Source organism: Scatophagus argus, chromosome 1, assembly GCF_020382885.2.
Source record: "Scatophagus argus isolate fScaArg1 chromosome 1, fScaArg1.pri, whole genome shotgun sequence".
Lineage (NCBI taxonomy): Eukaryota > Metazoa > Chordata > Actinopteri > Scatophagidae > Scatophagus > Scatophagus argus.
In genome coordinates, this window is record NC_058493.1 from 7,386,395 (window position 1) to 7,413,036 (window position 26,642).

Genomic DNA, 26,642 nt, shown 5'->3' on the forward strand with positions numbered 1-26,642 from the left:
GAAACAGAAACTAGTGTAATAATGCATGTCTCAGAATAGCCCCACTGCAGAGTTAGATGTTTTACAAGATTTTAATCTCTAGTCACTTTTCCTTTCTGCTTCTACATTAAATACACATGTGTGGGCGATTTTTGAAGTTACTGGAAATGCATTAAATTTGTTTAAAAAGTAGAATCAAAACAATTGAATGCATTAAAAATAACACATAATTAGCATAACACAAGAACCACAGATCAAGCACAAAAATGTTAATTTAGAGGTAGAGACTCAGGGCAGTTAAAACTGTTTTAGAATGGATGTCTGCATACAGATATGGTGTTAAATCATGGAGAAATACAAAATTTGCTACAACTGATATTATTTAATTATAATTTATTGTAAATTGAGTTGACAATATTGACTGTCCACTGTTTGCACAACACATTGTCTTTACCTCTGCAGCAGAGCACTCTGGCTTGCACTTGTTTAAATTCCAATAACACGGTTTACATTAAAGTTGTCTCTAATTCTTCTGTATTCAACTGTCATTTCTGAGACATTCAATAGATTGTTTTTGTAGTTGACTGTTACCTACACCACCTACAATCCTGCATATATTATAACAAATGCAAATGACTGAATCAGGCTTGAAGGACTACATTTAAACCACATCCCTCTGTTCTATTTGAAATGACTGAATAAGAAGTGCTGCAGTCATTTTCTATTTTAATTTTTTTTGTGCTTATTTTTATCTTGTTTATCTTGTATCTTGTCTATGATGATGTCAGATAACAATCTCATCTCGTGTATTCTTTGGACAATCAATGAGCAAAAGGGGAAAAAAAACTTCTAAGACTCAAAGCGTTTATTGTCATATGCACAGTAAGCAAAAAGGTTTCCCTGTACAATGAAATTCTTACTTTGCTGTCCACGCTGAATGCAACTAATAGTTAAGGAATACTAAAAGAATAGAATCATTTAACAAAATAGGCAATTTGAGAAGAAAAATAAACATAAAATATAAAGTAAATATAAAATATAAACTATGAATTAGTAAGTTAAATGTAAGCTATATACATGAATGTGCATGTGTGCTGCATGTGTGTGAGTAATTGTGCAAAAACTGTCAGGAGGTAAAGAGCATGTGCAGTTATTGAATGGCAAGGTGCAGTTACTGTGTTACTGGATGTAAGCAGTCAGTATGTGCAAGGGTACAGTCGATTGTTACAGACTCCGGTCAGCTGCTGAGGAGTCTGATGGCAGAGGGAAAGAAGGAGTTCCTGAGTCTGGTGGTCCTGCACTTCACACTCCTGTACCTCCGGCCCGAGGGGAGGACAGTGAACAGAGATTGTTGGGGGTGGGTGGGGTCCTTGGATGGAGGCAGCTCCCCCGTGGACTCTGCTCTGGTAGATGCTCTGCAGGCGTTTGCAGTCCATAACAGTAGAGCTGCCGTACCACACGGTGATGCAGCTGGTTGGGATGGACTGAACAACGCAGCTGTAGAAGTTGCTGAGGATTTTTGGCGATATGCCAAACTTCCTCAGCCTCCTCAGGAAGTACAGCCGCTGCTGAGCTTTCTTCACAAGCTAAACGTTGTTCTCTGACCGGGAATCGAACCCGGGCTGTGGTGGTGAGAGCACAGAATCCTAACCACTAGACCACCAGTGAATAATAAAAAAAATAATATAATATAATAATTAAGCTATGCTTACATTTTTATCCAAAACTCTTTGTGCTTGTGCCACTCTTGTAACCTTTGAGACTTGATATTTTGATTTGATCTACAATTTGAGCTTTTGACTCACCAAGTCACAGAGGACAGCCTTTATGTAAGAGCCACTTAGTATTTGAGGTCCTTTCCTGCCCCCGTGTGTGTGTGTGTGTGTGTGTGTGTGTGTGTGTGTCACTCAGTCTGAAGCAACTATCTGACAACCCTAATCAGCCACATATCACCTGTTATTCATTGAAAATTACATGTCTTTAGTAATTGCTGTACAAATAACTGCTGGATGTATAGGAACAAGCAATTGTTTGCCACCCCATATGCTGTGTATAGAGCTTGGAGGTATTACCATCGGCAACTAGCTTGTGGCTTCGTGCTGCAGTTTCACACCTTCCAATATGAACAAAACTTCTATCATCCTGTGTGTAAGCTTCAAGCAGCTACAAAGAGACAACATTTAAATAAATTTGTGCTACAGGAATTTTTAATTGTGAACCTTTAAACATCTTGTTACTGTAATCACATCAGCACTGGTGCTTTGGGTTAAGGCCCTGCATTGCAGCTGGCCAAAGAGGACTTAGCCCTCAGATGGACACGGCTGACAGAAGGCCTGAAAGAATCCACTGCTGGCATGAAACTCCCTTACTGCATTTCATTTATGTTTGTTCCACCATGCTTGTTTCTCTCTTTCACTCCTGCCTTTACTTTCCCTCCCTCACTCTTTGTTTATCACTCTGTGTCTCTCGCTCTGTTACCTGTCAGCCTTTCTCCCTCTGCCTTTTCTTTATTCCTCGCTTATCCTTAAAGATTTTTTTCTTTCTTTCCATCCGTCACATCTGTCCCTCTTCTCTGCCTTAATATTTTGGTCTCTATTTCCATCTTCTCCCTGTTCTCTTGATTTGCTTTTCTATCTTTTTCTCATTTGATTTCACTCCTTTTTTTCCACACCCTGACAAGATATATGCTTGCTTGCCTACACTTACTCACACGTGCACACACATACACACACACCGATGCACACATCCCCTTCTCCCTTTCTCTCCATCTTATCTGGATCTGTACCGGCCCAGCAGTTCTGGCCTGTTGCCTGCCCTCCTTCGGGGAACACAGCTGAGCGGAGAGGAAAGAGGAGAAATGCATAAAGCCCAGCACCTTGATCATATACACACACACAGGTACACACACAGTCATATGCTAACACCACCAGAAATGTGTGAGCACAGAGCTCCTTGCAACTTGACTAAATTGCAGTTCTCATGGGTGCATTTACTGATGAGTCACAGTTTTCATTGTTCTGCAAATGAAATTGAATTTATTTTTTTCCTACCACAGGAACTTCTTGATTGTACAGAATAAACAATTTCAACAAACTGACCTTGCAGAAATTTCAGGATGTATGGGCACTGATAAAAGAAGGCGGTGACATGCCACAACCCTCCCAGTGGTGAGGAAAGAATGGCCAGCTACTTTAAAAAAGTTGTTTATAGGGAAAAAGTGCTGTTTTGCAGATCACAAAGTCTCATGAAAAAGTTTTGAAGTTCTCTACGTGCAAATGCAATGAGACTTCGAGTATCAGTAAATCAAAATATTCCATTGTGACAGAGCATTGGGTGATACTTTCCTTTTTGGTTTGTTTCATGGCAGCATATATACCCAAAGAAGCCTAAGGTGTCTTAAGGCCTTATGGTGCATTCAGGCAGAAAGAAGAGCCACTTTTCACCTTGCACTATTCTGTATTTGTCTCTCTTGTGTCTCACTTTAAATTGCACTCAGTCAGAATTTTCATCTGATGTTTAAAGTTATTGAGTACACATCCTTCGTGTGGCACTTGGCAGTTTTATTGCTCAGGATTCAAGGACACGCTTTGCAAAATTTGGCACAATTTGGACATGCGACATGTTCAGTACTAATAAACTTTGAATAAACTAGCATTCTGGACAGTGGTGCCTCGGGGTTCGACTCAAATCCGAAAGAGAGATACACAAATGTCAAAAATGAAACACTACCTTGTTACTTTTTGTGGACTACTGTCAAACACACAAAATAAAATGTGGTTTATAAAAGTGCCTTTTCCAATAAATATATCTTTAAAAACAAAGGCAGCGGCAAATTCGCAGTTTGTTTAAGCAACAGTTTGTCATGTCTGTTGTACCTGCCGATCTGCATCACACATTTTCCTGCTCTTGTCTTTGCTTAACTCACTCTCACCCAAGCAGGGCGCTTATCCACTGTCTCCAGTCCCATGCATCTGTCTTAATTACAAGAGGCACCTCAGGTACATTTGGGGAGTCTCTTAATTGCCTGCCAGGCACAGTAGAAAAATAAAATAACCCTAAAGAGCGATACAACAACGATTTTTTACGCAGTCAAAATAACATGCCAAACTCCTCCAAAGTCCTTGCTATACTTTTTGACATACACAGATCAGATGGGATGGGAGGAATAGGTGAGTCATAGAAAAGTAATTTTAGTGTGCTTTCAGTAGATGGTGGTCCTACCAGTGTAGGAAGCTAAGCATTAAATGTTCACCTGTGGACCAAGGCAGCAGCTCACATATTTAAGTCATCTGAAAGAAAGGCCACCTCAAGTGTACCATATATTGCTCTCAACAAAGCCACCACTCAGTTTTTCTAAATGTTTCTTCATCACTTGCCTGTGAAAAGCAATTTCTGCACCACTGTCATTATGGTCCACCATCATGGGTGCAAGTTCAGATATTGTGTTCAAGTTTAAGAAATTGTTGTTTTTTTTCTTACATAAAAACAACAATTTCTTAAACTTGGGTGTTTGGTCTGCTTTCCTCTTACTCTCTTTTCTCATCCTATCTTCTCCTCTCCAGCTCTCTCTACCCCCTCCTCTCGAGTGATCGCTGACCATTCATACGGTCATCATCTTCAACACTTCATAAAAATGATAATGATAATAACAACCATACTTAGCACTCATCACATTCCAGTATTTGAATACATTTGAAAGTAATACAGAGACAGTACGATGTTTCACATTGGCTGTGCCAACCCAGAGGAGTAGACCAACAGCTTCTGCTGGGAAACAGTAACAACACATGCAGAACTGCACAATATATTCTATAACGCAATGCAAGAACAGCTGGTAATGTTAATAGCAATTTGTTAATATTTGATATATTTGCTAATGATTATGTCAGATAACTGTGACTGTCTGTCATTGCATGATATAGATAGATAGATAGATAGATAGATAGATAGATAGATAGATAGATAGATAGATAGATAGATAGATAGATAGATAGGAAGGCATGTCCCTCTAATAGTAGGCCATGCTGGGGACATTGATCGTTGCATTAATTGAGTAATGAAAAATATTTTTTAGAATAATCAATACCCTACTTGTGAGATTAGTTGACACTAAGTTATGTGCAGAGATGGTTGAGTTCACATTCTCCCTTAATGGTGTCTTTCAAATCTAATGAGTCGTCAGCTAATTTGAGTTTTTATGTCAAGGTTTTGATCTACACAGTCAGTTGTTCAGTGTGAAGTAGTTTGGGTGAGCAGTTCGCAAAAAAGCTGCTTACAGGAATACTAGAGGTCAAACAATCGACCCATTCTGAACAGGTAAGTCTGGAGCAAACACTGACCTAATGTTATTAGCTTCATCTGTCATTTTTGCCATTGATGTCACTTTGCTGACACTTCACCGCTATTGGTCTTGTTCCACTTGCTTGCATTAAAGATAGTTGATGATGGTGTTTTTAAATCACTTTGGCCACAGTGGCCACTGTTTCGTATGGTTACTACCAAGTTAAATTGGTACCAAGCAATTTTGCAAATTACAGAGCCATAAAATGAAACATTACTATTCTGGATTCAGAAAATGGATAAATAAATTATTTCCCATCTAGTAAATGCAGAATCACAAAATGTACAGTTGCAACAACCCAGTTAGTTACCAAGGCATAAAAACACACATCTATGTGATGCTATTCTCCCAAATCCCAGCAAGTGATCCACCTTCTCTATCTGTCTGAATGGGCTTTACAGAGGCTTTGTTACTGCTTATCAAACTCTCATTGCTTAACAAGGCATTACCAAGGCTACAATGATCATGGCAGAAAACCTACCTACTATCTGACACCTCAAAAGCAAACACTCTGTTCGTACACTAAGAGTCTGATGTGAAAGCGCATATACATAGGTGCACATGCATTCAGTACACAGCATACACATGCACCTGTTTATAAAGCACACAAAACACAAACATGAATACACCTACTCACACATGCCAACAGCAGCAGTGGGGAGTCCCTGGTGAAGCAAAAACATACTAATGGATAATGACAGGGTTTGACAGCAGGAGAGTGAGCTGAGTCACTCTGGGCATGCAGGCAATGAATAAAAGAACGGCAGTGCTGTCTGAATATCCCTCACTGACTGGATTTCCTTTGATACCATACTATTCCTGCCAGTCTCCCTTGGTAATCCTGCTCATTACTCTGTGCTGTCCCTTTATTGTGAGACTGGCAGCAGCAGCCTGTGTGAGAACAGAACCAGACAGCCAAGAAGCCATCTTCACTGGCTAGCCAGCACCAGAGAGAGGCTGTAACCGGTACTTGTGTTTTTGTGTCGGCATCTTGATGATCACTTGAGCATTTAGCTTTCAGTGTAGACCTTTATTTCTATCAGTGGCTGTGACAAAAAAAACACAAGCCCATATAAATTAACATGTCTCAGTATTTTTGTCAGAATTATATGAAGGCACCAATGCTGTTTAGGTGTATATGATGTTATTGTTGAAGGATGTGGCTTTTTTTTTTCTTCCCACAGAATATACAAACTGTTTCTGTTTTGATCCTGCATCATCAAAATTCACCCTATGCACATTGGAAGCTGCATCGAATCTATGCTATTCAGTTCTGTGAAATATCATCATCATGTCATATCATCAAGCTGATTTTTGACTGTGGTTAGTGCTGTTGACTTGCAGTTTCACTTCTTGCATCAGCTGACAACAGGGAGATTGGCTGTCTAAACAGCATCACGGTGAAAGCTGCCAGTCATATCACCCTATTGTCTTTGGATGCATTTGGCTCACAGTTAGGTAAAATTCAAACCACCATCAAGCCCCAGCTCTGGCCAGCATTGATCAGGGTTTGGCCAGACACATTGTTTGTATTTCTCTGTTCTCCCAGAGCCTCAGACACAAACAGCTCTGACAAAAGGCCAGATGTCTCGTTTGTCTGATTAACCCTCTACTTCTTTAGCTAGTCGAGTTTTGAAATCTATTCCAGAAATCACAGACTTGACTTTTTCCCCCCTCCCATTCCAGTTGGACATATAAAATGTTGAGCTCTCTTTGTCAGTGTCACATTGACACGTAAATGCTATTCCAATTATTCTGCACCCTCTCTGCTCGCTGTCAAATTACTAGAACTGGGAGCAGAGCATGGTGCTCACTGCACTTCTCTGGCATTTTCCCTGACAGGGAGAAGAAAGGAGTCTGAGATAGCAGAACGAGGGAGGGCTTGGGGCTCAATGAGCACTTTAAATGCTGAAGCCAGGTAATCAGACAGAGTCAGTGAGACCAGGAGAGAACTGTGGGATCGAAGACGTTTTGCTACAGATGGTTTTCAGCTGATTTTCTAGGCAAGACTGTAGTTTATGAATACCTGGCCAGGTGCTTCGCGCAGACACAAGACAGGATAAAAATGCTTGCAAACTAGAGCTGTTTATTTATTCATTTGTTTGTTTTTTACAAAGTAGGCTGCAATAAGCAGAGTCAGGTGAATAGTGTGTGCACAGAAGGGTGCAAGATTAAATCTCTGGACTGACAAAGCAGAAGGCAAAACATTCATGTTGGAAATTTAACTTATAGGAGGTAGAACTCAGATTCTATCAGGGTTGTATTTAACAAACAGCAGGGGCAGGGTTTTGTTAAACGAGTTAGACAAAACCTGTGCATCACTGAAGTAACGGCTGTTGAATTTATCTGCTCATTTTAGATCATTTTTGGGCATATTTAAGACCCGTTCCTACTCCAGCATCGTTGCCTTTATTCAGGAGCAGGTTGGTTTTTAGTTTGTTCTTTCCTCACAATCGGCAGAGCAATAGGCTGGCAGTCAGCAGCACGTACGTAAGCTGCTGCAAAAGCAAACTGTTTCTTAAATGACACCTCAGCTCTGGTACCTTGGGGCAACAACCACCTGACGTGTGTGAGAGTTATTTCAGGCATAAGGGAGTGTCGGTTGGTGCAACAGTTCTTTGCAGCAATCACACACACACACACTTGTACTTCAGTGCTTGTGAGGACCCCACTGATATAATGCATTCCTCACCCCATAATCCTAACCTTAACCTTCACAAGTGAATACCTAACTTCAACCCTTTCCTGACGCAAATCTAGACCTGGTTCTAATCCTTAAAACCAAGTCTGAATCCTCATACAGCCCTTTGAAGATCTGCTCAGAAGTGAGGAGCAGCCACAACGGCCTCATTCCCCAGGTCTAAGACTCAAATCAGCTCTCACAAAGACAGTACACACACACACACACACACACACACACCTCATTAGACAGAGACGTAGAGGGGGTGAGTAAGTGCTGCTCTGTTCAGATGTTAGCACACTCTTCACCGCCTGTCAGAGCCCAACCACACAGAGCCCCGTGGGACGAGAGGGTTCTTTTAAAATAGGTGTCTAAGAAGGAAACTTTTGCTGTCATTATTCCTATCATTATTATTGTGCCAAGCTGAAAACAGAGAGAAACCTGTCATAGTCACAGGAGCTATAATGGCACAGATTTTGTAGGCGTATTGTTGTGTTTATTCTTTGGAAGTATTTTTATTGCTTTGTTGTTTCTTAAGGATGTAGCTGGGGAGCGACGCAAAGGGCAAAGACAGGAGCAAGAGAAAATTATAGGTTGGAAACTGGAGGCCAGAGGTGATGCGTCGGAGAGGAGAGAAGTGCTGGAGAGAAAAGAGATAAGACACTTGAGGGAGAACAGAGTAAAAGACCAGCATCAGGAGGGTTAAGGAATGATAATGGAGGGAAGGCAATGGATAACAGAGGCGAGACCAGAGGCGAGTAGGAAGAAAACAGGAAAGAGCTCAAGGCTAATCAGGAGTTGCTGTGAAGGCCTGGAATGGTCTTTTTTATGTGGTGGTTGGAGCCCAGAGGTGAGCTAGCAGGCATGTTAAGAATGCATGGCTTCAAGGCCACTGACAGAGAAATAAGGTTGCTCGAAGGAGTGAACACAGATGCTATTCTTGTTCCTCCTAACTCACAATGTACATTTGCTTGTGACAGCTTATCAATCTGAGTTATTTACATTTCATTTTCCAAGAGACTTCAGCTAGTTTCACAACTGCAATCATCTATTCCTCTGGACTGGGTTAGTTTTACTGGGCAGGATTATATATCAGTTTTACTATCACTATGTGTGTAACCACCAGAGTACTGTTTATACAGGATTACAAAACCTTATGAGAACCTTGTGATTTCACTTAATTTACTGCTTGTTGGCCAAAGGTGATAATCTGTTCATCACCCTTTGTGTTGACATTCATTTGACAAGAACAGCCACTTCAAACCACTAACAAGCAATCCCCTAAAATTCATTCCTAAACCTCGGAGGAGAAACTGCGGCTGCCAGCAATCATCTTGCATGTCAATCACAGTTCCACAATGCCATTGTTTTTATGAAATCTCAAGATAAATAGCTTGTAGAGAAAGTACTTTCTAAACTCATAAAGGGTGTCAGCTGATAGAACTTGTAATTACAACTGGTCATGGAAAAACTAATCTCGTTCAAACAGAGCTTAAGTCCTCTTAGCAAGGTTCAGTGATTTGTAAAAGATTCTCAGTGACTTTAATTGTTTAACTGTAAATTCTAAACCAGAAATATTAAAATACTAACATATTGAATTTCTTTTTTATCACCTTTCTTTCTATTTTCCTTCATAGAGAAAATGTTTGCCTCTCACAACAGTCTACTCTTTGTCTCACGAGAAATAAGTCATCTTTTCTTTGGAGATCACCGAACTCTGACCTGTCTCTCCTGAACTGCAGTTAGAAGAAATAGGGAGCAAAAGGGATAAAAGAAAAAAAAAGTTTTGGCATTTAAGTTTTCATTACAAAAAAGTTGTCCAGTCCCAACTTAATATTTAATCAAATATATGGATAGAGATACTATTTCACTTACTGCATTTGGTTCTTAAGTAATTTCAACCTCTCTCTGTATGTCCATGTGTTGCATTGATGTGAACTGGAAGCAGAGGGTGAATGCTGATGCTTTAGTATTCAGCCGCGGTCCCTGTGCTTTACTCACATGTCTGGACTCATCAGTTGCTCCTGTAATCAGTAGTGCCCTGACAGGAAAACAAGGGGTGTGTAGGAGAACGTGAAGCTAACTCAAATGAGAGGCCAGGGTAAACAGTGACAGGGCCAATTCCAGTTCCCAATCTCACTGCAAATAGAGGTGAACAGGGGAGCACAGAGACTTAACGAAGACATAGCAGCATCTGATCACAGCACCTCAGTACACCACCAGTGTACCAACAGGTCACAATAAAAAGATTTGGCACTGACTTTAATCTTCAAGAAATGAAAAACTGTGGGGGGAAAAAAGACCTAAAAGAGCCCATCAAACAACTCATTTGACGCCTCCCAAAGCTAGTGTACAAAGCCTTAAATCGTTTAGTGAAGAGAAACAAAAAAAAAGTACATCACTTGTAATTATGTTAGAAATTTGTTTGTCTCCAATAAAAGCCATCAAGTCACTCTCAATTCAAGAAAAAAAATACAGTACATAATGATAAGTGGAGTTTAACTATAAAAATACCACATACAACATTCTTACCAATATTACCCTTATATATTATAATATATAAGTTTTTTTTAGTCGATTTTAACAAAATAATTATGCACAACATTTATGAGACTCAAATGGTCTTTCGAAATGTTTGTGAAAATTTGGGGGATTTGAATCATTTGTTGCAGTAACACGTAGTGTGGGTAGGGGGCATAGAGCTTTTGCTAACATCAGGCCTCCTGTACATGACTGTCCTGTATCAGCATTAGGGAGGAAAGAAGAGTAACAGTAGAGCGAAGAGGTTTCTGTTGGAATTGTGTGCTTTTTTATTTTTTTTTTAGAAAAAAAAGATTTTTTTAGAAACCTGTTTCTGTTTGTGATACTGAGCTTGGAGAAAACAAAGCTAATGGTTCCATGCAACATGATGGACTGTGTGACTGTGTGGAAGTATAGCTGGAAGAGTATTTATTTCTTTATTTACAGAGGATTGAGAAATATTGTTGACAGCCCTTATATGTTGATCATGTGTCCATTGTAAATGGTGTCGCAGTTTAAGGTATAGGGTGGTAGGAAATTTGGTTTGTGTTGTGCAGGAGCTGATGGGTATTCCCTTTGCTTCTGAGAGCTTTAGGTAAAAGGAGGTAGGAAAAGGCCACTTTGTGATGGAAGGTGTGCTGATACGGTCAGTATAGACTGAGAACACAGTCCTATATGCGCTATTGCTATAACGACAGTGAGGCTGAGTGTGTTTTCAGTCCTTACTGCCTTTGGTCTGTTGCGTGAACTTATAACTGCCTTAGAACAAAGCTGAAATCAATATAGAGTAGTCTGGAGTGGTTGTTGTGTCTAGGTTTTGAAGAGTAAACGCAGAAGTCAAAAAATGTGTGAAGCCTCAAGAAGAGCAGAAAAGGATGGCAGCTTAAATCAATTCACTTTTTAATTCTGGTTGTTGGAATTGAATTCCACAACTCTGTTGCTGTGTTTTGTTCTAAGCTGTAACAATATAGTACTCTGAGTTCTCTACTGCTCTGATTTACACGTCAAGTATTATGGGTCGTGTAATATTAAAAAGAAATGAAATGGGAATACAGAAAAAACATTCCCAAAACCTTGAACGTGATAAGACACAAAATGTCTGTGTATGCTACACAGCTCCTATTTGGACAGACCAACTTTTGCAGGGGAAAACAGGGCACAGTGTCAATTTACTCATAACTTGGAGATATTGATTATTAAGTGGCAAACCCATGCCATTTATGTGGGGACTAGGAAATATAGTAAAGACCAGTACAGTAAATACTATTGCCAAACTTTTTTCATGATCTTCCTCCTTCTGTTTCATGGACTAAAGTCTGTGTAGTTTTTCAGAACTGAGACTCTTCTCACAGTGTCTGTCTTCTCTTCCTAGTTTGAATAGTTGACTCAGGGCTCAGGCTGTGTATATACATGAGAGCACATCACCCCTCTGATGTCATCATCAGCTCTGTTCAATCCTCTTCTGCATCTAGCCGTGCCTGTGCAAGTTTCAGGACAGCATACAGCAGCTCCGCCTGCAGACTTTTTGACTGTGTGAAGTCCTCTTAGAAATTTCAGGCATCTAACCAGAAAAACTTCCTCTTACTGTGTGTTACTGTGTTTTTGAATCCATCAGCTCCCCATCGTCATCAGCAGGGAAGTGGCTCACAAAGAGACTACTACGGTGTTTTACTCTGTGCCTAGGTCAAGAGCTCTGCAGCATCTAAATATGATGTGTGCCAATTAAAGCCTCCTGCACCTCGTCTCGGCCCAGATAATTCACTTAACCCCAGGCTTGCGACTGACAGGTAGCATTTGTTTACACGTCCCTTCTCATGCAAGCTGCCAGGCCTCGTCTTCTACTTGGTATGACAACAAGCCGCCTCCCAACACAGCCCCACATACAGCTCTCCGACTCTCTGTTTCCATGGAAATGTGCCCAAAGAAGTCTGTGTATCTCCTAACCTTGAAAGTACTCCAAGTAGGATCGACTCTGAGAATATATTCTTGTCAAAATGAATTGTCATAACATTAATCGGTGCCACATTTGATACCCCCCTTCAGTAGCTTCCTATCTTTGCTGTTCATTATTCCCTCCTCCTGCTGTGTTCAGTGCCCAGTGTTACCAGCATGGGAGAAAGAACTTGAAGATTGCACAGAAAAAGAATGCCAATATTGGAGAAAATTAAAACATGGGGAAGATTATTATAGCTGCCTGCTTTATCATCCCACCGAGGCAGTTTCCCTTTATTTTTAAATGCAGTTTGGCATTTTTTTGTCTCTATAAGGAGGGTCTTATCCCTAAAGCACTATACAGTACGTTTTTACTCTGAGATAGAGTGGCTCTCCTGTGTAATCTTTTTTGAGATCTCATATTTGTCAAATGATACATCACTGTCATAAAAATAAAAAAACATTTATATCTTAACGAAAACAAACAAAAACATAACCATCCTTAGCCAGTTCACAAATTCATACATGTGAGTGATGTTGTAACGGGAGTGATGCGTGAGCTGCTCTGCTCAGCTGCTCCCTCAGAGCAGGAAAGCAAAGTGCTCTGAAAATAGTGCAAAGGTGTTAATGCAGCACCACAACCTCACATCATAAATAATCTTCCACTGAGCTCAGTTTTTATCTCACTGAATGTTGATGTGGTCTTTGTATGCTTAGCCTGTTCTCTGCCACAGACAATTATGAGCCAAACCATGTGTTATTTATGGTGTATGGAAGTCACACTGATTTAATGTGGCGGGGGATCGGAGGAAGTGTCCTCTTTTTCATTTGAATTGCAACTAATGAGAGAGCGCATCCCTGACGATTTAAGTGTCTTCTCACCACTTGACCTTCACATGGGGTCAGAGGTGGGAGGGGAACCCATATATGACATTGTGAACATCTTGTAATTCATGGATTTCGCTAATAACTCTATCCTTGTGTGTGCCCTCTGAGGTGCAGTAAAAAGGAATTGTGCTGAGGAGGTCAGAAGAATGTCATGACGGGGTTTAGGAGAGGAGCTCAAGAGGCAGATTAATACAGTCCGCTAGTAAGATACTGCTAGTAAGTCACAATTACCTTGTCCTTTACCAGAAAAATTACCACATAGTTTTTATTCAAAAGTACAATATGAAAACAGCACTGATCTCAACTAGAACTGGAAACACACAGTAACAGTCAGGAACTCACACCCCTTATTCTTTCACATCGCTCATGTCAGGCTCTCATAAATGTACTGTAAATTCATAGCATCATTTAAACAAGTGTGGCTTTCTCAGCAACTGTATAATGTAGTTTAAAGGAGCACATTCAGCTGTGACCTTTATCAACCTCTATTGATGACCAGAAGGAACTGCAGCGACATTGACCAAAGGAAAAAGGAAAAAACCTTCACTTGCCACCCCCTACCAAACCACATTACCAAAATGTCAGCTCTCAAAAACAAGGAAAAACAGGCAAGAAAATGGGGGAAGTGTCACTTAAAATAAGCAACACTTATCTGTTAACATAAGCGGAAAATTTAACTTGCCTAATCTGACTTGATTTACTCAAAGAATACAGGTATCTGTGCTGATCACACTGAAGATAAAGACATTCGTCTGGTTACAAAGAAAAGATTTAAGAATCGTTTTCTCAATATGTGGGAAAATATGCTTAAATTTAACAAAGGCTCATGTCACTGTTTTGAAAGACAGCTATACGAGTTGGTTTGGAATTATATCTTAAGACCAGTACAGCTACATTAAAATCAAGTATTATTATATTATCTGTCCATGCAACCACTTATCCTTTGGAAGTGGTTAGTTCCAGTTTCTGTTATGATGCTGCAAGTTTGAATAATGTTTAACTGTTTGTTTCATTGTTCGTGTATACCATTGTTCCTTTGTCCAGACCCACCGTGCAGGACTGTTGTTTCGGGTTTCCTGATTTTTATGGTGTTGATGATGTCATGGCTGATTTTACTGGGCTAAACCAGGGACAGGGATTTCCTGTTTAGTAGGAATGTTTAGTAGGGATTATTTGAAGTACTGCCTTAAGAATGTGTTGAGATTACTTACATGCATAAAGTTGTTGAGTAACATCATGAGCTTGGAAATGGGTCTAGCAATGTTATGTGGCTCCCTGCTATTGAAGATGCTGTGTAAGTTGACCTTCATTCTTCTGGTTCTAGCTGAGGTGAACTGAATACACTATATAATCAGTGGAATTTTTGCTGCTTGGAGGTAGAGGTGAGGCTGTGCTGCCATTAACACATGTCCTACTCAACAGGATGCTGTGCAAACTCCCCAATAACTGGGTTCAAACCCACAGTCCTCTTGCTGTGAGGCAATAGTGCTAACAACTGCCCAAACTTTACCTCATGCCATGTAATTTAATTTAAAAAACAAAATAGGACATTTTGCTTAAAATAAACATCCCTGACTAAGATAAATGTTCTTTTGTTACTACTGAAAATGAGATTGGTTTGCTAAAATAAAACAATTCTCAAGCAAATGCATTTCTTTTTGTTTTTCTTTGCTGAGCACTCAGTAGTCATATCCAGAACAAAGAACACAAAGGTCATTGGTGTTTGAAGTGAAAATGTAGGACATGTTTGAATTTCCCTCAGGATCAATAAAGTATCTATATATCTATATGCCAAGATAACAAATATGACAATGCTTTGTACAATCTTAGAATAAACAGCAAACACCCTGCTTATTTACTGAAGGTTATCAGATTGGTTTTTTTTTTGGATCTGCCAATACACACAGTTCTGTTTTTACATGTGAAGTAATCAAAAAGACAAGAAATAAGAAATTCATACTTTGGCAAGCTAGTTTTGTACTTGAAGATGAAACAGCTTTACATTTAAACTAAAAAAACAAAAAAACTTGAAACAGGTCAGGTGCTCTAAATGTGCCTGATTAAAATAAAATAAAAAGAAAACAAAAACATATATTGCCTGGATTTATGATATTTCACTTTACTTAGATTTCAGTTTTTGCGCTGAAAGCCTTTAATTATCCCATGCTTGAAATAAACAACAAATAATAAGCACTAATAAGGTGTAATTGACACACAGAGCCAGAAACTGGAATGGCAAATGAATACAGAAGCTATCATCATACAAGATGCAGCAATAATCAAACAGCTTTGTCATTTGGCCTGAGAAGAAGACATTTCAGCTCTGACACTTTTAACCGTTGTAGGTGTTATATCTTCTGATCATGCCACTATGTTTCGATTGTGTAGTCCAGTAGGTGGAGAGTAGGAATTCTAGTGACTCTCGTTTGGAAAACAGAGTTAGAACTGCCAGATATCAGCATCTGGACAAGTAATGGGTTGGTAACAAACACAGCTTCCTGCATTGCCCGAGAATACTGGACTTACATTCTTCAGGCAACCAGAGACACAACTTCAAACTACTGCAGGCTGAAAGTATAAAAATATTTTTAAAGTAAAACTCCTTTTTTGCAGCACAATGGCTGCTGTGGGTGTTTTATTATTGTGATGATGATGTTGATGATAGATTAATGTAACCAGCGTAAACAGTATCTCAGTGTTCTGTTTTGTCAGTGAAGAGCTTAATTCAATGTACTTTAACCTATGAGCACACATCAGTTTGTAAGATGATCCTACATTTTGTTTGAGAAATGTAGTGGAGTAAAAGTATCCTAAAAATACAAAGCAGCTTGACAAGTACCTCAAAACTTCACTAAAGTGTGGCTGTCAATGAACCCCAATGTTTGTGTCCAGTAGGGGACCTGTGAAGCATCACCCTCTACCCCATTTCTTGTCATCTCTCTTATGTGTGTGATAAAGTGAAAAGGTAAAAATGCCAAAGGAATTCTGCACTCAAGTACAGTACTGAACTATGTATACTTGCATTTATTCACTTTCCACTGGGCACTGGATGTAGGTTGTGCTTTGCAGAATATGGACTAAGTTCCTTGTCATTCTGTGTAACTGAATCCTTTTACTGGACACAGTGTCTCATATTCAGCAGTTCACATTTGGTATGTACAACTTGAGTTAATCAAATCAGAGTACAGTGTCTGTTGGCATTATTTTATTTTTGTTGAAGACTGTGTTTCATGCTGTCCTGGTTCTTTGTTTCATTTAAGGAACATTGTAACTGATATATTGATTAATTCTTGGCCAAACCTGTGCTTTGACGTGTGGACGCCTAAGAAAGACTTGGCTCTGCCAAGTCTTCCTTCACAACACAAGCCAATCGTCAGATGATGAGACACACAAATGTTAGATGGTCCGTGTTTGGTCTTTATGGGAGGCTCTGCAAGCATGTCTTCAATCTCAAATCACTGATTGCTCACCTCCTCCACCTCCCCAGCAGCTGCTCTCTCTGGTCCAGTCCTGGAGGATTTCAGCACCAACTGAAACATTGTTTTATCTCTTACCACAACAAGTTCAAACATCAATGGACCAGAGCTTAAAGCCTAATGCCTCTGTTCTCAAGTGTTTTTCCTCTGTTAAACCACACCAGCATGCCAGAGCCCTGTGTTCCCACATAGAGTCAAGTGGAGGAGGACCATGTGTGTAGTGCAGGTGTGGGTGGCTGGTCGGGTAGAGAGGGAAGTGCAGCTGGTTGGGGTCTCAGCGGCTCGTTGTGCTGAATGACTAATGAAAGGTTTACGGTGGCATGGTGTGACTTCCTCGCCTGAATAGTGGGCTGGAGGAGGACACGCCTTGTCTGGCTTCTAGCACCCTCCTGGCCTGTCTCTCCTTAAAACCAAGCATTTAACAAGTTCTCCCAGAACAGAGGGCCCACAATTCTTCACTTAACAAGCTCATTATTTCACATTGTTTTTGTCCTTTGCTCCTCCTGGGCGGCGGTGGCAGGGAAAAGGATGTTTGATGTGTGTCACCGTTAGAGAGTTGTACAAGGGTCTGTGAGAGGGAAGGATGATAATGGATCTACTAATGATGTGGCACTTGCTTATATGGATCCTTGCAGTAATGCAGTGTTGTCTGCATGAATATTCAGAGGCTTTGTCGCTGAGAGAGGGGAATGCTCAAGGTTACTTTAGAGGGCATCAGAGGACAAAGCCTCTGCTTTTAAATCAGCTTTCATAACCAGCAAAATTACAGTGAAATACCTGAGAATTAAAGCAAAATGTATCAGAGGCCACCTTTTGATCAATGATGTGAACAGTGGATTTTAGATTTGTATTTGTTTACCTTTAGACACATTTAATGTCTGGAGATAAAACAACTTTGGCTTTATTGGTCAACTGTTTTCTTTCCTTTACAGCATTGTTGCATTTATCCTGAATCTTAGAGCAGCGGAGAATCCTTTTAAAGAATGGTGCAGTATAAAGTAACAGCAAACCTTTGAATTATACCTTGGAAGATATATTCACTTTTAGACTATTTACAATACTATTTTTGGAAAAAAAAATGGGCTTCTACTGTAGCCATCTAAATCTGCATGTTGAATTAGCAGGGTGAATTTTCTGGATCACAGTGATGGAACCTCAGTCTGAACAATTTATCACTGCTTCACTACGCAGCAGTGAAATCAATAGCATAGTTATGCTGAGTGGAATTGACTGAGTGTGAAATTACAATCAAACAGCAACTATTACCCTCAACCAAACAGATACTACAGATATAAATGATGTTTACAAATCCCCCTGAAATCCAGTTTACTTTGTTATATTACTTGTTTTAGTTATAGTCTATTATGAAAAAATGTTCCTCTCATCTTGTCTGCCTGCTTGAGAGAATATTGCATCTTCAGAGCAAGAACTTGCACACTATCTGAAACTGGTTTTAAAGCCTGGATTTATTTAATCAAATCAAACCATGTCAGATTTATTTTCAAAACAGCTTTAACAAGACACCTTTGTCACAAAATGCTGAACAGGACAACTGGGTGTCTTGTACGGTCAGTTCAATGCCTCAGGCTTGAATCTAATTTAAGATTACATTTTTTCCTTATTTTTCCTGGTTCTCAAAGCCCTTCCCTGACTTGCAAAACAGATAATATAAATACTGGTAAAATATTCAAGAGATTAAGTACATGTTTTTCATGAAAGATTTTATCTTGTTGGTGTTCTGTCAGTGGTTCAGAAGACTGACATATGAAAGGGTTTCAAATTTTATAGTGCTTGAAGGTGCAACATAGAATGGGAAAGAGCGACAGTGCTGACATCAACAGTGGTGACAATCTTGTAACAACAGCCAGACTAAACACCTCTTAGAAGGAACCAATTAAACCTTTAGAGATTTCAATTACCCTCTTGATGGGGCTTTCAAGACCAATAACTAAGCGTGCATTTTGACAAGATGTTCAGGGCTACAAGGGGCCTACACTGCTAAATCAGGACAGCAGACACCAAAAGATTATTGCTATTGTTGTGCTTGGATGTTTTTGCCTAGCGATAGCATCCGTGTATGTTGTGATAAATATTCATGGGTGTCACTTGCACCAATGTAAACTGATATCAAAGATGCACATCCTACATGAGATATCATTAGGGTTAGGAGGATCAAATAGCACCCAAACAAGATTAGAAAATGTCACGCACACACCACCTCCTTAGCACACTTTTTCCTCCTCTTCCTCCAGTGTTTGGTTCAGAAGAATGAAGACCAGTAAAGATTGCACACCAAGAGCCACCTTGCAATACTGAGCTCTCCAGCGCATACTAATCTAAAACAACACTGCACCTGGGCAAAGCATTTTATTCTCTCCCCACCGAGGCATGTTTAAGTGTGTGACAGGAATCCGCAGATCTCATCACTTAGGGAAGGTTGTGGCCTGCATCTACAGCTCGCACCAACCCCACCCTCATGCAGGTTCCTATCACTTCCACCCTCAAATTGGAAGTGACAGGCCACTCAGGCAGAGGTGTCTTTGCTCCCCTCCATCAGCAACCATGCAGCCCCACTCAGAGCTGTCAGACTGATTATACATCAGCAGGAGGGGGGGACCTAAGGAAAGGAGATGTCCAGCTGGAGACAGACCACTAAACACATCTGTCCTGCTGCCGCACGTCTGCCAGTACATATACCACCTGTCCCCAAGGCTGCCACAAAACCAATCTGTGTGTCTATATCACTCTCCTGCCTTCCTCTAGAAATTCAGCAACTGCATCACATCTTTCTCTTCACTAGTCTTCAAATTACATCTTCAAACTTTGTCTCTTTTTTTGCTTGGTCTTTCTTTCTTTCTTTCTTTCTTTCTGGTCCAGCATAGAATCGTTCTCACTCTTTCTTGTGCTGTTTTCTTCCCGTCTCATCCCGATGTTTGCTAGCACAACTAATTTACCAACTTTTCATGCTTGTGGCAGCTCATTACACAGATTGCACTACCTGCCTTCCCACTGTGGACTAGTTGATCAGTGGTGGTTTCCTGGGGATCAAAAGCAGACATGCTAAGTGGTAGAAAGCATTAAATTATTTGAGCCTCTGATGCATCCTAATCTCCTAACTCTCTTCCAGAAGGACAAAAATGCATGTTGTTTACTTAAGTGCTGATTTTCTTGTCTCTTTTCTTTCTCCCCCAGGCGTGAAGCTTGGAAGCACTCCACGGCAGTCCAGGGAGGTATGTATTTACTCCATTTCTCCCAAAACACAGGTACACAGGTTGCTCCCAGCTGTTATCTGTTGCAAAAAAGTGATTGTCAGCCTTGTACCTCTCAGCGTGTCTGATAGCATCTGTGTGGAGAGGCTGACCTCACACTGTGCATTCAGCCAGTCAGACTTTACTGAGTAAACGGTCCCAGTCGAACCAGGCCCAGGTTCCTGAGGGTGTGATCACACCTAGAGTGTTTTATTTTTAATCCTCCACAGTAGAGGCTTGTGATTTCAGTTACATCCATTCTGGATGAATGGTGAGTCAGCATTTCTTTTAATTTACATGGATGCATGGATTTACCTAAGAAGCTCATGAGTTTCCTTAGGCTTTGTATTGTTCCCTGGATAACAACTAACTGTGATTATCAATCACTTTGCACCCATTCAGTTTTACATTTTGAGATCAAATTCTGTATTTTTAGGCAGTTATTTTCATAAGAACACATTTTTCTCAAGTCAAAGATGAAATATGACAGGGGGTAAAATGTGTCCTAAATTGTTTCCCAGCATTATAAAGGCATGGAGAATTTGAAACAGGCCTTCATGTTATCATTTTATTACCGGCCAGATTCAGATAAATTAAGAGAGAGCGATATCATGTTTGACTTCAACATAGATTTCCATGTGAGACAGGCAGCACTTGTTCTACTGTATCTCCTCTCAGCTGACCCCTGCTTGCTCTCATCTCTGCTGTGATCATCAGCACCAATGAGATTTACATCAGTATACCCTGAAGAATGTGATGTCTGGTCCATAGGCTGCTGCCCTGTGCCCGCCTTGCACATTAAACAGACAGCGAGGAACCACTCCTTCCTTTTTCCCCCTCCAGATGTCCCTGCAGATGAAAGAATATGACCATTTAAGTCTGAAGGGGGATGAGCCAAGATTCATGATGGTCTCATCACCTTGTCTGTTGTAAAATTAAAATTATACATCCAGTCCATTGGCTTTATGATGCCATTACTGCATTTAATTGAAATAAAATGTCAGAATGCATGATTGCCTTGGGCATCTAGTGATGCGAATCAGGTAGTAGATGATTCTAATTTAGATTCCCCATTAAGTGTTTAGAAGACATTTATATGATATTACAGCTCAGTTTATTGATAGGTCATGGATGGCATTGGCCAGTGTGACATTTGTGTGTAACAAAGTTAGGGCTTTGTTTAAGGTGTAGTGAAACAGCACCATCAAGTGGTCGATTTGAGCACTGAGGGAAATATGTGTAGTAAATCCATCCATTTTCTATACCACTTATCCATCAGGGTCACTGGGGTGCTGAAGCCTATCCCAGCTGACAACAGCGAGAGGTGGGGTACATCCTGGACAGGTCGCCAGTCAATCACAGAGCTGACACACAAAGTCAGACAACCACACACGCACATACTCACTCCTGGTGACAATGTAGGGTAGCCAGTTAATCTAATGTGCATGTTTTTGGGTTGTGAGAAGAAGTGGGAGTACCCAGAGAATGTAGGGTAAATATATGGGATAAGTTAAGTAAATAGTACAAATCCCATGTTCTTGCACATTACACATTATCTCTGCTGCTTTCTTGGTCTAAACACATGCATCTGCTACTGTCTACTACAACCTGTGTTGTCATTTGTTTTCTAGACTCTTTCTACGCAGGACAGAGAGAGAGGCAAATCCGACAGTTATCAGGACCATCGAGCAGCTGAAGGCATCCTGTCCAGCCCGATCCCTCCAATGCAGTTCCCACACTTTGAGGAGAGTAGACTGACAGCCACCTCTGGGTCTCGGGAGCAGGACATAGGCTCCCTTCATGTCTCCAAAAGACAGCGCAAACTGCTGAAAACGAGTCCCCCAATCAATCACACCAACAATGTTTCCTCATCCTCTTCTTCTCCTTCTTCCTCATCTTCAATCTCCTCCTCCTCCTCCTCTTCATCAGGCTCTTTTTCCCCCAATATCCTGGAAGCTCGCCGGCGGCTGATGAAGGAAATCTGTGCAAAGTACAAAAGCAGCATCTCCAAGACCATCACACGCCATCATGTGAAGCACCTCTATGTGGAGGACAAGTACAAGTTGTTGTACTGCCAGGTGCCCAAGGCAGGCTGTTCCAACTGGAAGAGGACCCTGATGGTGCTGGCGGGCCAGGCGCCCAATGCCCAGAGCATTAAACATGACACAGTCCACTATGGCCACCATCTCAAGACGCTTGACAGCTTTGACCGTCAGGGAATTATGCATCGTCTGGAGACCTACACCAAAATCATTTTTGTGCGAGAGCCCCTGGAGAGAATGGTGTCGGCATACAGGGACAAGTTTGAAAATCCCAATAACTACTACCACTCCCTGTTTGGGAAACCCATCATTTCCAAGTACAGGGCAAACCCCTCCTGGGCAGCCCTGAAGACAGGCAGTGGGGTCACATTCAAGGAGTTCGTCCAGTACCTGCTGGATGTCCACCGACCCGTTGGAATGGACATCCACTGGGAGCAGGTGAACCAGCTCTGCAACCCTTGTCTCATCGACTTTGACTTCATCGGCAAGTTTGAGAACATGGAGGAAGAGTCCAATTTTGTGTTGCGATTGACTGGAGCACCCCCTAACATCACACTGCCTGATTTTAAAGATAGGAACCCAACCGACACGAGGACCTCTATGCAGATCACACAAAAATACTTTTCACAGGTCAGCACGCTGGAGAGACAGCGAGTCTATGACTTCTACTACATGGACTATCTGATGTTTAACTACTCCAAGCCTTTTAAAGATTTATATTGATTGACTCCTATCGAGATATTTCATTCACAATCACATTCCACTACACCTGAATCTCGACCATGATATAAATCTTAACATAAAAAGGCTCACTCATACTTACAAGGATCTTTGCATCTAAGCAGAGAGATCAGAGACCAAATTTCCTCTGAATTTCGCTAAAGCTGCTTTTTATGAATACATTTCTACCAGATCTTACTTTTTAGACAACTCTAAGATTTAAAGTATCATGTGGTGTCATATTAAATACTCGAAATAGATCTGAAATGCAAGCTATTTATTCACTAGTGGCACATGGTGAGGCAGAATATTAAAATTATAAATGTTATGCTTCTAAAAAAAGTTTGTTATTGTTCAGCAGGCTTTAAATTATGCCTTACTGTGAGTCAAATAGCACATGTAAATGCACTTTCAGTATATAGTCCAGTATGTTAGTTAGTTAGTTGTTTGTTATGTGAGTCCCTACCACCTACCTTTAGAATAATCATACCAAAACAATTATTTTTCTTCAGTCTGTATTTGACCTGTGATAAAGATCAAGTAATGATCACCACCATGTAATGCATTTCTTCAAATGAACTATATTTGCTTTTTTATTTGAAATATTTACATTTACTATTTGACTTACAGCCGGTTAGGCATCAGTATACCTCTATGTATCAATGCATACTAATACAAATATTTAATGTAAATGGTTTTACTAAACATAAAGAAAATGAAACACTATAAATAGTATAAATCTTTAAAATGTGTCAAGTGCTACCCACTCAGAAGCTGTGTGCACTTATTGTAGCATTTTTGTACCTCTAACTTTGTCGGGTAGGTTTGTGCTATAGTCTAACACACACGTGCTGTTGGTCTCCCATCACCAGAGGTATTTACTTGGATGGCTGTTAAATGCAGGACATCTAGGTACTTGCAGGGTACAAAGTGTTGCTGCCAATATCTCTTAATATCTGTTAGTGTTACAGTCAGTGTTGGCAACCAAACTGACAAAAGTCAACAATGCAAAAAAAATCAGGCAAAAAGCCACACAAAACAGATGTTTTAAACATGAGTTTGTGACAGTCCTAAAAAGTATTATTAAAAAAAAGGAAAGAGTGTGCCCAAACTTCTCCATCTACCACACTAAACACCCCATGACCAGCTGTCACCTACAAATCTCACACTGTCAGCAACTCTGTACCCTCTGTATGTATCACATCTACTCTACACCATCTTATAGGCTTTTTACTGACACTACTGTGTAGAACTGTATAATGGGCATTCAGATTACTATATATTTTTCTATGTATTTCTAAAATATATATATTCAGTGCTTCTTGGTGAAAGTATGTTTATTTCCTTTTTGATGTCATTGATTGTTCTTTTAGTGATACCAGTGTAGAGTATTGTGTAACATAAGAGTTTCTTTCCAAAACAAGATATCCACCAGCTGATTCCAACTCTCCTGTAACTAAATGCTATAAAATCAGCACTACCGTTTAAAGTGAAGGACATAACTTTGTTTGATTGATGAACTGACACCAGGGGGTGCGACTTTTTATTTAATGATAATGGATATATAAAAGTTTGGAAATTAGCTCTTTAGTTACTTACCCCTAATCTGTTTGGTCTCTCAATAGGACAACAGCCCCTGTACAGATGAGCTGCATTCCACCTAGTTACCATCCTCACTAATGGCATTTTTACCCCCCAGCCACTCCACTGTTTGTGTGTGTGTGTGTGTGTGTGTGTGTGAGAGAGAGAGAGAGAGAGAGAGAGTACAAAGATCTGTCTAAATGTTGTGCAATCTTTTGTCCTGCAACTTTTAAAAAGGATATATACACACGCAGTGCTAGACTGCTATATTCACCAACAACCAGCTGGCATTAAATGCTTCATCCAAGTCAGATTACATGACAGACAGCTGCAAGCTCTGAGGCCCTGAGCATACCAACTTTTATAAATTAGGATCTGTTAAAACCCTTTGTGAGATTACACATTTCTAAGATACTGTGATATTCAATATGAGGCGACAAGAAACAGAAGCATTCGTCAGATTATCATGTACTGTAAATCCTCCAGATTATATTGACTGAATGGAAACCTCAGCCTCGTTTTCTCCCAGGTAAAGTTCAGTTTAAATCTTCTTGGTTCACAATTTAACTGTGCAATGAAGAACGACCATGAGACCAAAATAATCAGTGCTAGTGGTGTGCGAGTTAAATTTACAAAGACGTATCTTGAATAAACATGATATAAAGTAAATGTTTAATCAAGATAACAAATCTGGTGACAACCAAAGTTGGAGGAAGTATATTTTTTAGACGGACAAGATGCAAAGATGAGCTTGAGCCATTGTGATGCTGGGATCAACCTATAGCTGGTCTCTTAGAAAGTAGCAATCAGTATTCAGCTATTCAGCTATATGCTTTGCAACCCACTGAAAATGTGTTTTATGTCCCAAAATAGTTCATAATAAGTGATATTTGCCTATGAGTAAAGAGAAATTCATATTATTTAAATCTATACGCACTATAATCAGCTTTTGGAGACCTTCAACAATTTTTGGTGGTATTACTCTTTTGCGATGATGGTAATTGTTTGAACCTTTGTCAGTATAGTGTGTTGGCTTTTGCAATTCCAAAATTTAATCTTTGTTTAGGTTTTGGTCAGATTTTATGTAGGTAAAGCCAATCTCTGACCAAAACAGCTACTGCATTATGAAGAGTATTAATTGTGCAAATACTCAATCAGTCCCTTCCCCCACGCTGATAAAGTTTTCTTGGTATGTGGGTGTATGGACAGATTTATCAAAAGCGTAATTACAGTAACAAGTGAATGTATAACTGTTTATTGTTGGTGCAAACGTGTATAAAATATGATCTTAAGCCCTTTGCCTTATTTTACACTGCCAATTAAATGGTGTATTTCAGGAAGACATTCTTCAGGTGGTTATTATTTCTGACTGACGAGTGTCTACTAATAAACTGTCTTTAGCATTTTCAATGTATGCTCTTTTTATTCTTCCAGTTGTTACTTTCTTTGCCTTAGTGTGGTTACTGAATTGTAGAGAGAGCTAATGAGCTCCAGGATGGGATTCACTAATGCAAGACTTTGCTGGCGCTCATTGTCAGTTTATTTGTACACAGCAGCTAAGCACCTGAATCTAAAGGTTAATGTCAGCATGCCAACCCGCTCATAATGTCAGTGTTAACAATCTGATGTCAGGTATAATGTTTACCATGTTCATATTAGTTTACAGTGTAAGCATCCTACTTCGCATTAGACGCATAGTACAGCTGAAGCTAATGAGAACATTAATTTTTCATCTATTTAAACCAAAGTATAGGACAAGTTTACATTTTGACTTTATGATGCTGCTAAACAAAACACCAGGGATCACCAAAGTTCTTACAATTCATCCTGAGGGTAACATTAAAGTCTTTACCAAATTTCAAATAAATCACATTTGGCGGACATTTCATTTGTATCCACAAATGTCAGCCTCATGGAAGAAGCAAAAGCAAGATATATAAATGTATGCTGTTTTGTGCCAATCCATCTATTAGAGATTGAGATCACAAATATAACAACAAATGCACACAGCATGCTGTCAGAGCTTCACATGCACTACAAACATTTCAGAATCAAATCTTCTGTTCTTCGGCAGCCAGGTTTCTAACATATGGTAGAATATATGCTGCTGTACACATCTGCAGCTCATTCAGATGTGGCAACAGATGCTTTTGGCCATATTTCAATATGACTATTTTTTGTTGCATCCTCTGTGATCACTCACGTTAAACACCAGTGTAGCTGTTTATTTTCGAC

At 40.1% G+C, this 26,642-nt stretch overlaps 1 protein-coding gene across 2 annotated transcripts in view; it reads left to right on the forward strand.

The window, feature by feature from the left end:
• The window catches only part of LOC124071272 (carbohydrate sulfotransferase 8-like), a 153,477-nt gene extending 127,633 nt beyond the window's left edge, over positions 1-25,844 (forward strand). For both annotated transcript variants that reach the window (XM_046411840.1, XM_046411872.1), the window contains exons 3-4: positions 20,009-20,046; positions 21,696-25,844. In XM_046411840.1, the coding sequence (XP_046267796.1) occupies positions 20,009-20,046; positions 21,696-22,829 (1,172 nt within the window). In that variant the 3' untranslated portion in view covers positions 22,830-25,844. The remainder of the gene's footprint in view (positions 1-20,008; positions 20,047-21,695) is intronic.
• The last annotated feature ends 798 nt before the right edge of the window (positions 25,845-26,642 follow it).